Source organism: Dipodomys ordii, unplaced genomic scaffold (assembly GCF_000151885.1).
Source record: "Dipodomys ordii isolate 6190 unplaced genomic scaffold, Dord_2.0 Scaffold21, whole genome shotgun sequence".
NCBI lineage: Eukaryota > Metazoa > Chordata > Mammalia > Rodentia > Heteromyidae > Dipodomys > Dipodomys ordii.
This window is the reverse complement of record NW_012267237.1, coordinates 5,725,052-5,740,499: the sequence shown is the minus strand read 5'-3', so window position 1 is coordinate 5,740,499 and position 15,448 is coordinate 5,725,052. Positions and strand designations below refer to the sequence as shown.

Sequence of the window (15,448 nt, the reverse complement as noted above, 5' to 3'; positions counted from 1 at the left end):
TCTGTCTGTCTGTCTGTCTGTCTGTCTGTCTGTCTGTCTGTCTGTCTGTCTGTCTGTCTGTCTGTCTGTCTGGCTGGCTGGCTAGCTATCTATATCTATGTGTTATCTGCTTCAGTTAAAAATTAAAGCAAAAGGCTTTTAGTCCACCATTGGTTTTCAAACCACATAGAAGTATGTAAGTAAATCTAGGCAGTCTTACTAAAACCCAAATGAAATTAGACTTGCTTTGAAAGCTCCTACAGGGCTGTGACCATGGAAATGAATGCACACTATGAAAGAGGGTTGACAATTTGTGAGGGGTATAGAAATGTTTTTAATGATGTCTGACACCAAAAATGCAGCAACAGAAGTCCTCTCCCTTGGCTCTATGTCATTTTGTGTGACAGTTTTCTGTTTTGCAAACTTAGCATGGTTGTGTTCATGCTCCATAAATTCTGGTCAGTTTTAAGCATAATGTACCTGTGTTTGGTCATTGTTTATTATTCAATGAAACATCGGAGAGAAATCATGAAATAATAACAGCTATCATTGATTGTGATCTTATTGTGTGTCAGTTTGAGCTGCTTGCAGCCTTGTAAACGGGTCTTCACCGTGCCCATCTGTCACGTGGTTGTCTTGGATGTGTGGCATCAGTGTGTTGGCTTGGGTCAGGCTGTGCAGAACTGCTCCACACGTGGGCTCTCCATCCAGTCTTCCCAGCTTCTTGGCCAGCCAGTTGCTACGTGGCGTTTCAAATTCAGAGGTTTCTTTTTATTAATTGGAATTTTTTGTAGAGTTTGGTATGGTTTTTGTAGTGTTGGGAATGGGGTTTCTTTTGTGTTTTACTCTCTGTTCTCATGGACTATTTCCTTATCAAGAGCCTGTCTATGATTTGGTCAGTGTGCAGAGTGTGAACCATTTGCACCCAGTGCAGCTTCCCATTGCTGTGCTAATTCGTATAGAGTGGAAGACTTCCCTCACGTACTCTGTGAGTTTCCATGGAGTGCAGTTCTGCCATCCACATGGTGATCGTGATGTAAATGCAGACGTAGTCAATGCCTGTGTCTTGATGTATCATTCTTCTTATTCATCTGAAAAATTCTGTAGAACACTGAGCTCAAACATGAGAGGAAAAACAGCCTCTTCGTTCATATATTTATATATTAGCTGATGTAGCATCACTCTTGGCTTTTTTCTGAAGTAGTTAGCAGCAGACTTTTCATTTGTTTGTAACAAATGACCAAAAACATCTGAAAGATGGCTCAGATCTATCTTTCATATACTCAGATCCACTGTAGACAAGAAAGCAATGCCTGATTTATAGCTTGTTCCGTTTGTTGAGGAGTGACAGATTGTAGTTTGGAGTGAATTGCATTTTAACAAGAGGCAGAACTTAAATAATGGAAAGAAAACAATAAGCATTTCCTGTCTTGCCTGCTGAGAATCTAACATCCTCTTCCTCCAGATTTATATCTGTAAATACCGGAGATCCTTGACTGTCTCTTTAACAGTCATTCCTGCTTTTGTACTGTCTTTGAAAAGAAACGTGATGCTGGCTCAAGTCTAAGAGACTCTGCTTTCCAAGAAATAGAACTTCAGATTTAACAGCAGGTCACACAGGCAGGGACCATCATCATGCTAATGGGTCACTGTGGGGGAGCAAGAGGTTTCCAAATGCAGTTTAGTTCCCTTACCAGCACAGCCTCTGCTGCATGGTGAATTTCGGAGCAATCTATCCTGCTCAGGGAACACGGGTGTGTGAGCATTTCCATCTGAAATGGACACAGCCACCTCCAAGGTGGGTTCAGAAGTTGGAAGAGCTGGTGGAAACTGTGTTCAAGGTGGAAGCCACAGGCCAAACAGCTTCTCATGCTTCACTGTTCCCGTTCTGTGAAGATTCTGCCCCAGAGACAGTTCCGCAGAGTGGACAGTGGTCATAAATATTTCCTAAAGGTCAGTTGATGGCAGGCCAAGCTGATAGGGGGAGGTTTGAAGCACAAGCCCTGGAGTTACCCACACACTTCTCAAATCACTCTTGGTTATTAGGTTCTTGATTTTTTTCTAAATCTCTCCAGCCTTTTCTTCTTTCTGTCTCATTCTTTGTTTCATTGCTGTGAATGTTTCCTTTCTCTAATTATCTTCCCCTCTTCCTGGTTCTAAAACCCTCCACAGGTGCCTGAGTATACCTGCTTTCCACTCATGGCCTCAAGGAAAGGCCATGATTCTCCACCCAAGAGCAGTGTCTAGAAAATTCAGTCTTATTTTTCAGTAGTAATAGGGTAATACTTTGTTTTCTCCTGAGCCTTTTCAGTGCAGTGTGACGGCCGTGTGCATGGTCTCGGAGGTAAGAAGGTCTAGGTCAGGACATCCTCTAGCCATTCCTGTTTGTCATTGCATTGAGCCTCAGGGATTGCCTGTCCTCAGCTATGAAACAATGGGAAGAATCATATGGCACTGGCTGCTCTTGGCTTTGTGAGTTTAATAAGCACCATGGACAGCTTAGAACAATAGTCTCATGACCGACCTCCCCTTATTGCAGTACAGACTTGCCTTGCCAGTAAGAATCCTTGAACCTCTGTGTGTTTTGTGATGTACTTGACAATTCTTTGTACCTTAGTTTCACTGTCCTGCTCAAGCGTCCTTACATACTAGAGCTCTTTAGCATTCAGCTTTCATGCTGCTAGTCCCCAGAGTATTAACAGGAGGGACAATTTGCCGTGGTACTTTAGAAATCTCAGCAGCAACTGCCTCATACTTTATGGACATGCACTAATATTCAGAGTTCTAACCTGCGCATATTTATGTCCAGATATTTGCTGCTGCTGTTGATGTTGATGATGGTAATGATGGGTTTTTTTTTGTCTCTAGTATAATGTTCAAACTACAATCTAGTTATATGAACTAGGATACAGCACTCATTTTGAAATGGCTTAGCCTTCTCTTTAGAACTAAACATCCAAGCAGGTGTTTTGTGTATAACACAAGTATATTTTGTTGTTGTTCCTTGTGTTTGCGTTAGGGTTCTATTTCGGCCCGTTATTCTCCTTGAGAGATTCAAAGTAAGCATAGATTTTAAACTATCCTAATTTTGTAAATGACCTGGATGCCCAAGTTTCAGATGTCACTCACTGTGCTTCTGTGCTCTCTTCAAAGACCTAAGGATAGCGGGAACAGTAAATACATCTAATATACAACGTACACATTTTACCATAGTTAAGTTGTTTTTTTTTCTTTTCCAGTTCTGGAGATTGAATGTAGGACTTCTGATGAGCTGAGCTCCATCACTGGAGCTCACCCCAAGTCCTCTGTGTTTTGTTTTTGACATTCATTTGCTACCCTTTTCCTTGCTGGTTCTCCTCATTACATCTCCAGAGTAACTCAGGTTAAACTCAACCACCACCATGTCCAGCCAGGAATTGTTCTTTTTTTCTTTTTTGTATTGTTTTGTTCACTTAAGTACCTATTTCAGGTTCATGTGTTAATAATCTAAGACTATGTTTGATGAAATTGTCTGTTACTTGATGTCCTTATGTGGTTTGAGAACAAGTCACATATGTACATGAGCAAGTGTACTGGTGAATTGCTCTCATATAGTAATTATCTCTGAAAATGTGTCCATAGATAGAACTATTTTTGTATCTTTCCATTAATTTTGAACATGAAAAGTTGTATAATTATCCCAACTGTACCATAAAATGAAGGTACTTGTTAGATGACTTTGATGCCTTTAGAGAAAGGGATACGAATCAAATTTAGTCTTATTAGAGTTTTTAAACATAAATATTAGGTCATATGCCCAAAGGTTATATCATCAAGGGACTAAAAAATGAAGTTTGGAATAAAAACATCAAATGATATGTCTAAAATTCAATTGATAATCTATATTTCCTAATACCTAATGAGTTTGATGATTAAATAAGGGTGCTGCTATAGGTTTATCATTTCTAACTTTCGGGACTCAAGCCAGTTATGAGACCAGAAAACTTCATGGCAGTGATCTATTTCAATACTCTTCTGCCTCTCATTATATTTCCCCAGCAACCCAGAAATAAGAAAATAATGCTTAATTCTCATAGTTACATGGTCACTGTAGCGACCTGGAATGATCAAGCTAATTCAAGGCACTTACCTTACAGGCTGAGTTTTTCACTATGTTGTCACTGAGGAAAACTATTTTAAATTCTTACTAAAATCCATGAACCATGTTAAAGTCAAATGCATGATATGTTTCATCTTTTTTGTTTTTGTTTTTGCCCGTCATGGGGCCTGAACTCTGGGCCTGGGCGCTGTCCCTCAGCTCTTCATCTCAAGGCTAGCGCTCTACCACTTGAGCCACAGCGCCACCACTTGCGGCTTTTTCTGTTTATGTGGTGCTGAGGAATCAAACCCAGGGCTTCATGCATGGAAGGCAAACACTCTATCACTAAGCTACCTTCCCAGCCCTCATCTTTTAAAGTATTGTTTTTCCCTCTGTTTCTGTAGTTTGTGCAAGAGTTTCCAAATAAAGTTATATAAGTCGTTGCAATTTGATCTGTGAACCTTGGCTGCCGTGGTTGTAGTGCCATGTTATGTTTTATGCTGATTTATCACAGGATTCTTGGATATGGAATAACATTGTTGGATTTCTTGTCATTTACAACTTGTATATGACTCTGGGTTTCGGAGCAGAGCAGGTGGTTAAGCCTCTTTGGGGGCCTCTCATGTGTCCTTGTAAGAGAAGATGATATCTAAACCAAACTGCGTCTCTTTGGAAGAAATGCTAGGCAAGCATGATCAATGATACTATTCGGATGATGAGATTTTTTTTTCTCTTCTTCTTCTTTTCCTGTTCTTTCCAGAGCCAAACTTCGTGTCCTCTTATGATATCGGAAATTTCACCTACTTCTTTTTCCGAGAAAATGCTGTGGAGCATGACTGTGGGAAGACCGTGTTCTCCAGAGCTGCCCGCGTCTGCAAGAACGACATTGGAGGCCGGTTCCTGCTGGAAGACACCTGGACCACATTCATGAAGGCCCGCCTGAACTGCTCCCGGCCTGGAGAGGTGCCCTTCTACTACAACGAACTGCAGAGCACCTTCTTCCTGCCCGAGTTGGATCTGATCTACGGCATCTTCACCACCAATGTGTGCGTAGCTAGAAAGAATGCCTTTCCCGTCCCGTTACTCATTCTGAATGAGTCTTTGGCTCGTTGACCTCTGAACATTTAAAGTTGCTTCAGAGGAGCTTGGGCTTACTTTTCTGGGCCCACAGCCAAAAAATAATAAACAGAGACGTTTCTATATGAATTAAATATTAGAAAAAGATAGGCGCTTGGTGAAAATGGCATTAGGAAGATAAAGCTTAATGAAAAAGTTTTGATCCATCTTCGAGTAAGCATATTATCAAATGGTTCTATTACAAATTACTTCTTCCTGATTTGTGAATGGGTTCTAGGCACTTCCTAAGATACTGGCACATATTAGACGTATTTTCTTTTCTGCAAATATGTCGTGCATTTGTGTACAATGAAGGCACCATTGTCTGCAAAGCCTGATCTTCAGATAATATAATGCTTGCCTGAACCTCTGCTTTTATGTGAAAGGCACATTCGTGTTTTCCCAGAACTGTACTTTAAACCATGTTCTGGAAGACAGCTAACTTGGTCATATATTTTCTTAAATGACGACTTTACTTACAAAGTGTTTTTGAAAACATTATAGTGTATTTTTTTTTCCTTTGGGATAATATTCCTAACATCAGGGCAGACGGGATTTGGACTGGGCAGTGTTGCTGAAGTTCCCTGAGCACTCATCTTCTCTTAGATGAATGGAATCTCCACTGACCCTGCATTGATTTCCCATCTATGGCGGGTGCTACGGCAACTCAGTGAGAACAACTGCCTCTTCACGAGCACCCGGAGGCTCTGGGGACGCTTCCTTAGACATCAGTTATGCTGCGTCTCACCCTACCATGGGGTTCTGATTCCAGTCCAGAGGCCCAACAACTCAGGCAAAAGTCAACCATTTGTGTCTAATGTAAAGGATCTGTTCTAGATGTGTAAGAAATGTGGATCAATTAGGTAGGTGGCCAGGAGTGCTGCCTTCCCTGGGATTATCCCAGCTTTACCATTGATGGCTGTACTGGTCCTTGGAAATTGTAGCCCTGGGTGAACAAGACAGTAAGTAACCCTGTGGCACTACCCACACATTTTTATTTAGTTCACTTTTTCATGTCTGGCTTCAGAAGCCTGCAGTGCATTTCTGCAGTCCCTGCCTCTTTCCTCCTTGTCTTTCTGGCCCATTGAGCATGTCCCATTTCTGTAGAGTGTTCAAATTCCTCGGTTGAGAACATTCATGCCCCCGGCTTCATGCTGAGAAGACGCAAGGAAGCGAAGTCCCCTCCACAGTCCCTGTCCTCTGCTTTTCAACATCAGAGGTCATTTTTCCTCCTTGAGAATTTGCTTTAAAAAAAAATCAATTTATGGTTTCTAAAGTTAGTTTTCTCTTCCATAACCTTGTTTAAGAAATAGTGTGGGCTGCACAAGATAAATGTTCTGTTGCTCAGTTGACATCAATTTTCCACACAATGGGAGCTTGGCTTACCCAGCTATCCATTCCCTGAGCAAAAAAAAAAAAATGCCAACAACAAAAACACCAGTTTTAAAGGTTCTGTAAGTGCCATGTCCAAACCATTCCAAGATGGTGAATAGTCCATTCAGACCGTGGTGAGAGAGGTTCAGACAATCTTCGATACCTCTTCAGTGTTGCAGATGCACCCTATGCCAGAAGTCACCCAAAACATAGCTTATTTGCTGACAGATAAAATCACATCGCTCCTCTTCTTTTCAGCACTTATTCTGCCTAGGTCTTGGGAAGACATTTCTGACCCATCATCTCTAATTCCACAATACATCTCTCCTCTCCTCCTTTTCCAATCTTGGTTTTTATTCTCTCCATTAATGGTTGAATTCCTGATCAAACTTGCTTTAACCTGAAAGAAGATAAGATTAAAGAAAGCAGTAATTTCGTATCTCTGAATCATTGTGATTTGGAGTTTCAGTTTGCCTCTATATTTGGTTAAGTGTTTCTAGCATTAGAAGAATGGAGGGAAAAGGAGCTTTTTGGCCCACTCTATCCTTGTGCCTCTGATTTTTCTCTCCCCCTTAGTCTGTGATTGGGCTGCAGGACATAATATGCTACTGTGATGGATGTTTTTAAGGTTTTTTGAATATCTAAAAAATATTGTCTCACCACTATAGATGTATACAGATAAAATATATGGCAACAGTATGTTTTAATATTTGTAGATAGCTATCTAGATTGTAAAGTTGGAGTGAAGGTTACTGAGGAAAGTTTTTGATTGGTCATCGTTCCTAAGGAGAATAAATAGTGGAAGTATTAAACATAAACTCTCTCTCCCCCTCTCTCTCTCACACACACCACATATACATACCAATAGGAGCACCTTTTCTAAGCTGGCTTCAAGTCAACTTCAAGTAGAAGCAAATGTTCATTTCCTCTGTTGCTTGGCTCACTAAGTAGATTTCTTGAAACTTTTCCCCCCTACCCTGGTTAGAGACAAGTTAAACAAGTTAAACTAAATGAAGGAATGTGATCACTTGATTGTTATTTGAAGCCATCTTGGCACTGATGGAAACTCCTCATTAGCTTACAAATGTAAGCTCATTTGAGCTTACAGATACTGCCCTCAGCTTTAAGCAAACATGTTCAAAAGGGCAAAGTAGCCTGGAGTTGGAGTGACTTCCTCTGTATGCAGGGAGCCGGGGGAAACGATGGCTGCACCCTTGCCAGAGGGTCCATCCCCAGAAGTGGAGGAGGGGCAGAGAAAGGGAGGGATATGCGAATCAGGCATGCCTTTCCTCTCTGACCCTCTTAGGGCAAGTTAAGCTTGGACTAGGCAGCAACAGAGAACGGCTGCTTCTCCAGGGATGCTCCACTCACCAGAAGTAGGTAGCGGTCCCCACACACCAGGGAGGAAGCTGCAGCTACGGGAACATCCGTGGGACTCTCTGGACTAGAGCAGAGCCTCAAGTGGCTGATTCAGAGCCATGTGAATGGAGTGGTTCTTATAGGAAGGGAGTTAGGTTCTTCTTTAATCAACAAGCGTCATGGCCAGACTATCAAGAGCATGAGGTAAGACAGGTTCAAATCCTGCTTCACCTCCTATAGCCTGTTACCTGGGCTCAGCACCTTCTCTGTGCATTTGTTTGCTCATCTGGAAAGTCAGAATCTTAGATCTGTAGCCTCTTTGTGGAACAATTAGATTGTCTCTGCCAGGTCCTAGAAGAAGACTCACAGAGAATTTCATTGACCCCCACACGCATGCCACTGTATTTAGCCCAAGAGTGGCCACTGGGGAGAATCTTAACTCTGTGTCTGGCTGTTTTTGATCCAGCACTGTTGGTTTCTTGTTGTTACTGAAGTGTAGTTACATGTCCAAAGGCTGTTGTCTCCCTGTACTTGTGTTCTTCTTTACCAATGTATTGAAATAGGACACTAGTATGAAAGACTATGTGTAGAGCCTACCTCTCTCCTGCACTGGTGCCACTGGGCTCACATTGGTCCTCGTTGATGCCAAGATAAACCTATCTCTGCCCTCCAGGGCTGGCCTGGAGATGTTCTCTCCTCCCCTCTACTTCTCACAAAGAATGCAAGTCTTGGTCTTTGGAGCCGCTCAGGACTCATGTGAATGAATGTCCCCAGACTGTGGCCAGGTGTCTTGCCCTCACCAAGTCTGCCTCATTTTTGCTTTCTGCAAGTTTTTCTGACCTTAGTAAGAAAGAGGACAGCCTGTAGTGTAGTATCTTGCAACTACTTATTGTCAGATGAACAAAATACCATAGTTCTGGAATTTGCAATTTCCCTTTTGATATAGGAAAAACGTGATATAAGTAGACATAGTACCAGTTAGAATATTAATATGAAAATTATATACATACTCCTTTCAATTTCTCCTTTTCCCTGTGAGATCCACAATGAAGCTTAAAAATGCAAATTTAACCCACAATATTTGCTTCCAATTTCCATTCATGTCAAAGGGCACTGACCTTCTAACGCCTCCCATTTATGACTCTTTCTGAAGTACTTGAATTCTAAATTAAAGCTTCAGATTTTTATATGTCAGTGCTAATGTCAAAATTGTTTCCTACTTGATTCTTTGGATTTGTCGTTTTACAAAAATATATAAACAGTCTGACAGGCACTCCTTGCAAAAATCTTTCAGCTGATTATCTTGTGAGGAATGACAAATAAACACAAATCTCTGGAGATTTAAAAGAAAATGACTGCTGCCAGCTAAAGCCACTGAATAAGTAAATGCACTTGGGATCCGTGTAAGACTGATACAGACGCTCGCTCCTTCGGAGGAGAAAGTCTTTTCCTTCCAGAATTTAACACACAGATCTTCAAAACTTCTTGTTTCCCCCAGTTCAGTAGCTGACTGAATCAATCCCCCTGGTAGATTATCAGTATCAGATCTGTTGACTCTCCTTGTTTTAATACCAAAATATGTTCTTCTTCACAAAGCAATCACAAAAAAGGCCCATGCAGTGCTCTGACTCTATTTCTTAGGATGTTTAAGGGGCTGTAGGTTTGAGGCATCTTGAAGGTGCTCAGCAGCGTGGCTGATGGGTGGACGGTGGAAGTCCCTGCTGGGCTTTCTCATCCACCTCTTCCTTTCTCTTCCTCATCCTCCAGGAACAGCATCGCTGCCTCTGCTGTGTGTGTCTTCAACCTGAGTGCCATCTCTCAGGCCTTCAATGGGCCCTTCAAGTACCAGGAGAACTCGCGCTCGGCCTGGCTGCCTTATCCCAATCCCAACCCCAACTTCCAGGTAAGCTCAGGGGATTGGGGTATTCTGGAAAGTCCCTGTGCAGAACTTAGAGCTTTCTTTGGAGATTGAGACACTGAAACCTGGGAGCATGCATGGTGCAGCTGCAGTTCTCCTGGCCTCTTGCACACAGCCCTACAATATACTTGGCTGATGAAAACAGACCAGTCCTTTTGTCAACTATGGCGCCTGCACCAAAAAGGGCCTTTTGTTGAGTTGTGACGCCTGATGGTGAACTGAAAAAGGCCAGCCTTCTGCAGTGGGCTAAGAATCTGGGCTTCAATGACTACTAATGATGACAGATTCTATGTTCCCAGGATTGCTGGTCCCTAATGAATGATTTTCCAAAGAATAGGGCCAAGGGCACAAAGCATTGGAGATGCACAAACAGAATTAGAGTTCTAATTGGTAGATATGGCAAGGCTTCCTGCAGGGAGGGCAGAATGCAGTTGTGGCAGATGGAGAATTGAAGCAGAGCTGAGGGTCATCCACCCTCCGATCACAAAATTCCAGTGTTCTAGCTGTAAGGGACTCAAAATCACCTTGTCGAAGCATCCAGAAGAAGCTGAGACTCAAAGATGAACCTACTTACTTTTGAAGAGTCAGCAAGTGTATACATCTTCTTGGGCTGCTGTAACAAAAGGGAAAATCTTTGGGTGGCTCTTAAACAGTTGATAATTCTCTCACAGTTCTTGAAGGAATATGTGTGAGGTTATTTAAACAGGTTATTTGTAATGACCACCTTGTCATTGTATCCTCCCATGCATGGAAGGAAAAATAAAATATCTCTGCTCTCTTTTCTTCCTTTATAAAGTCACCAGTCCAGGGAACTAGAGCACCCACCTTATGACCACATTTAACACTAATTACTTCCTGAAGACCGATCTCTGAATACAGCATTTAGGTAGGACACAAAAATAAAATCTATAAAAGCAGTCTCCTTCCCTACAAGCCTTCTTTACTGCCAACACATCTATACCCACCACTGGTGCAGTGGCGATAATTTTCAGAATCCTCAAGTTCTGATACTTGTGCTAGATGCTTTACATATGAATCAACAACAAACTGACAGCAGTGCATTATGGGCAAGATTGCACCTCACACAGAGAAGTCCACTGAACTTCAGGACAGATGAGTTGAGACCACCATCTCCACCCTCAGATATGAAGTCCCCACCAATCCCACACAATGACTACTAGTAACCATCATTATCCAGCAGGAAGACCGCTCTTCTGAATTCTGTTTAAAAGATTTGGCAAGTGTCATTGGATTATAATTGAGGGTTTCTTTGGCTTGTTTTAAATGTCTTTTGAAAGAGTAAAGGATTGAAATAACATGAAAGTTTTACATGTTACCTACCTTTGCTACTCTGCTTGACAAAACATTGGCCCATTTCTCATTTGTACTTTCTCCATTAAAATGAGGGAAGAAATGATGCAAATACATATGAATGTCAGTATAATTCCACTGCACATTATTTACTTCATCATGTATTTGGCACCCTTGGGAATCCTCTATTTGGTGTGAATGTATACTTTGTCTTCATTAAACAATAAAATATATCATTCCTTTTCAGAAAACCCTTGTAAAATTAGGAAGGTTAAACTATTAATGATGTTTCTTGTATTGCAATTCATTATTCTATTCTATTGCAGGAGTTTACAATGAGTGAAGTGATCTTTCCCACCTCCAGGCAGAGGATAACATAACTTTTAGTTCATTCATCTCAATGTAATTTTAGCACTAGCACATCTTCATTTTCTGGGGCTCCCAGTGTCATACTAAAGGAGGTGTTTTGGTTTGTTTGGGGGTGGTGGGTTGTTGGGTTTGGGGCATTTATTGGAGGAAGCAGGTCTGTACTGCATAACAAACAAAATATGCAGAAAGGTTGTATGTGGGCATGCACTTCAGCCAGGAATCTTCTTCTTTAGATGAGTTAGTCTGCCTTTGATGGATTTAAAACTTGGGGAGAACTAAACTTACAACTTACGGTGCTTGTCTGTGTAATTCCTATACAGACACGTATTTTCCTCTGTATTTAATAGCTATCTTGGCATAGGCATGCTGACTGACCTCCATGAACTCATCTAGGAACAGCACAGTATGGGGATTCATTTTGCACTAAAGATCTCTCCATCAAAAATACATAGAAGTCTTGATTTTGCAATGACCCACAGTGAAAATAGCTTAGCATCTTTGTATTCTTGATTTTCCTGTTGACATTTAGAATTTCATGTAGCATTTATATAGTAAAAGTACGCAAATCTCAATTGAAAGCAATGAAAAAATGACAGAAAGCTACCTTTACATGTGGAACTTGAAACCTAGAATGTTTCGTGGGTGCTGTGTAAGTATCTGTGGGAGCAGACATTTTAGTCCCAAGTCATACAGTCATTGAGCTTTATACGAACCTCCCCAGCCACTAAAAAATATTGTCCAGACCCAGTTTCACAACAAAGGGGAGGCAGACTCCAGAATCTTCTGCACAATTTTGATTGCTGCCAACCAGAAATAAATCCTCTCAGATAGGAAAACAAAACAAAGGGCTGCCCTGGAGGAGCTAATGCAGAAATGCATCTATATGCATAGGAGTATCTATAAATGTATCTATAGCCTCAGGAGTCTTTCATACAAAGTGCATGTTGGCAGAGAGATGGAGGGAACAGGGAAGTGAAGCAGGTGCCATGGAAACCATGTGGTAAGGTGAGATCCGGTTTTGCCAGTGTGGTTGGACAAGGATAAGCCTGAAGATCAGAGGATCATAGTTCGAAGCTAGCTGGGGCAAGAAAGTCATGAGACTCTAATCTCCAATTAGCCATCAAAACCCCAGAAGTAGAACTGTGGCTCAAATGGTAGAATACCATCCAGTTCCTGAGCTCAACCAACCCCGCCCTCCCCTACTTCATAAAATAATTACCTTCTTATTTGAAATGGTGTTGGTGTGACAACCATGTTGGTAAGCCTCGTGAGGGCAAAGGCTATACTTTTTCCATTTTTATTGTTTTCCTGTTGCACAGGATCCTCAGGGTTCTACAAAGTGCACACACAGAAACTGTACATTATAGGCACAAGTGGAGAGTTCACAGTTCTGAGAGAGCTTGGTGAGTTGCTTATTGGCCAATAAATACATCCTATAAACTGGAATAATTTCAAAATCCTGGGAACAGAATCTCCAGATGGGGTACTTATCATAGGCTGGTATCAGACCTAAAGAAATGATAAAGAATACTTCCAATGGCTTTCTTGGCCTTATAGGCAGATAACTTTAGAGGGACATGGGCCCAGGAATAAATATGAGTATTAGATGTTCTTGCCAGGCACTACCAGTTCCAGACTGCTCTCAGTTCAGATTCCTTGAGGGAAGTGGGAGATTTTTGCCTTTGTGTTTTCAGAGTGCCAAAGTTTTTTTTCCCTAAATAAACATGCTTTATTTTTCTAACTCTAGCAACCAAGGAACACTTGGTTATGAACTCAATTGTGTTCTTAACCTAGGCCAAATAAACTTTTCTTCTCTAAGGTATTTATTTCAGGTATTTTTGTCACAGTGATGGAAAAGTGAGTAGCACATGAGCTGATATTGAATAGAGTTAGTTAGAAAACACTTTTGTGGGCAAGGTACTATTTTGATGTCTCCTGGGCAGCCCCTGTTGTGTTTGGAAGCAAAGAACAAATTACAGAAAGAGAGTGCCAAAGTTTTAAAAATACCATGTGCACCAAACAATACATGTGTGCAAACTTTGCCCAATGACAAACACAAATCTAAGCTAGTGCTCACCTGCACAGATATCACCTGAGCTCAGTGGAGGGCTTGCGGAAATGGAACTAGGTAAATCATGAGGATGGGGGGGATGTTGGTCAACATGGAAGAGAGTGATGAAAGGGATGATGCTGATCAAGATGCACTGTACTCACAAACTGACATGAGGAAACCTCTTTGGACAACTACTTAAGGACAATTAGAAACTGCTAATAGGCAATGTCACCATGCTCCAAATATTATTACACAAAATCTTCTTGTGCAACCTCTCCCTGCCTCCCTTCCCCGCCAAGCATGTGTGTTCACACACAGACCCCATTCCTTCTCTGTCCACTCACCATTTCCATGTGTGCTCTTCAGCTCTGTGGGCCATGGGTTTGCTGGCCTGCTTTAAGACAAATGTATTTAGCATTTGCCATTGGTTGGATGCCGTCTCCGTGCCAGGTGCTTCATCTTGTTCTTTGGCATCTGCTGTGACTTTCAATTATAAATTATTTCCACTGTTCTCACATCACCACTGAGAACGGAGCACAGTAATTTTCCTACCAACTTCACAGACAAAAGACAGAGGCAGAAAACCAACCTCCCCTGAGATGATGTGGCCCTAGAGTCACATCTGAGCTATTAAGGTCATCTGAGGCAGGTTTTAGCCTTTGCGTGAACTCACACAGTCTCCTCATATGATGCCCTGCATGCCTGCCCTGGTGTGGTATTACATTTCAATGTATGAAATCCATTTAGTTCCAAGATTCCCTAACTCTTTGATGGGCCTATCACTTTATGGCATGTAGTATTTTATCAAATGCTACAAAAAAATTACTATTCATTTAAAAAAGCATTACCCCTCTGTACTCTCATTAGAAATAACATAAGGATAGTTAAAAGTGGTCCTTAGTGCCTTGCTTTTAGACATGGCTGCTGTTGTGGATTGTCACTTCATTGCTATGACAAGTCTTTTGACACAGCTTGTAGTTACCCATTTAGGATAAATTCCTAAAAGAAGTACCAGTGAAAATGTATTGATATTTTGATAGAGATCGGTAAGTTCCGAATACTTGTTTTCCAGGAAAAGTATGGTAATGTGCATTTGTTCAGCTAAATGCTATGTCCATTTTAGTCAACTTTTTAATTATTGCTAAGTGCACAGTTTGAAAGAATCATTTTAATATACACTTACAAACATGGCTTGGTATTCTTGTCTTCTGGCTTTATACAATTTTGTGATATTAGCCAGCTATCTGTCTTACTTGTTGCAAGTTTTCTTAGATATATATTTGTCTTGATATGCATATTGTTGGTAAGCCGCATTGTATCACTTCTTAAATCCCTTTTCTATTGTTTGCAGTGAAGTTTATCTCTCAGATATCCTGTTACTCTTTGATATAAATAATATCCTACCATTTAAAAAAGCGTTTCTCCATGTGAAAAAAAATCATGCGCTCTTGTACCTCTAACCTCTTACAAAACTAAGTATTAAAAATGACATGTTGTAATTGGTGGTGTCATGAAGGATGGCCTCCAACTTACCTGAAGTTCTGTTGAGGGTCAGTCGCTTATGTGGAGCAGGATTTAAAATGTGTTAAAAAAGGAGAAAGTTGGGTGGTAATTGTCTGATTCTGTGCTGGCCTCCAGAGTGCTGTACTTCCTCTCTTACTTTCTTTGAACCTTGGCTTTGCCAGAAACTGTCATACATAACACCTGCTGACCTCTTGTAGCACAGCCCTGAGTTTAATTCTCAGCAATTTTCAGGCCTGATTACTCCTTCTTGGTCCCAGCTTCTACCTCATGATGTTTTTCTACTTGAAAATTGTGCCCTTCTGGCTTCTTCCTTGGTTCTTCTTTCTTCTCCTTTCTTCCTTGCCACTCTCTTCTCACTCCTCCCTCC

General features: G+C 41.3%; 1 protein-coding gene across 1 annotated transcript in view; it reads left to right on the top strand.

Annotated features, from left to right (window-relative positions):
- The window catches only part of Sema5a (sema domain, seven thrombospondin repeats (type 1 and type 1-like), transmembrane domain (TM) and short cytoplasmic domain, (semaphorin) 5A), a 242,964-nt gene that overhangs the window by 130,313 nt on the left and 97,203 nt on the right, over positions 1 to 15,448 (top strand). Inside the window, exons 7-8 of the mRNA XM_013013883.1 lie at positions 4,818 to 5,103; positions 9,674 to 9,809. Coding sequence (XP_012869337.1) covers positions 4,818 to 5,103; positions 9,674 to 9,809 — 422 coding nt within the window. The remainder of the gene's footprint in view (positions 1 to 4,817; positions 5,104 to 9,673; positions 9,810 to 15,448) is intronic.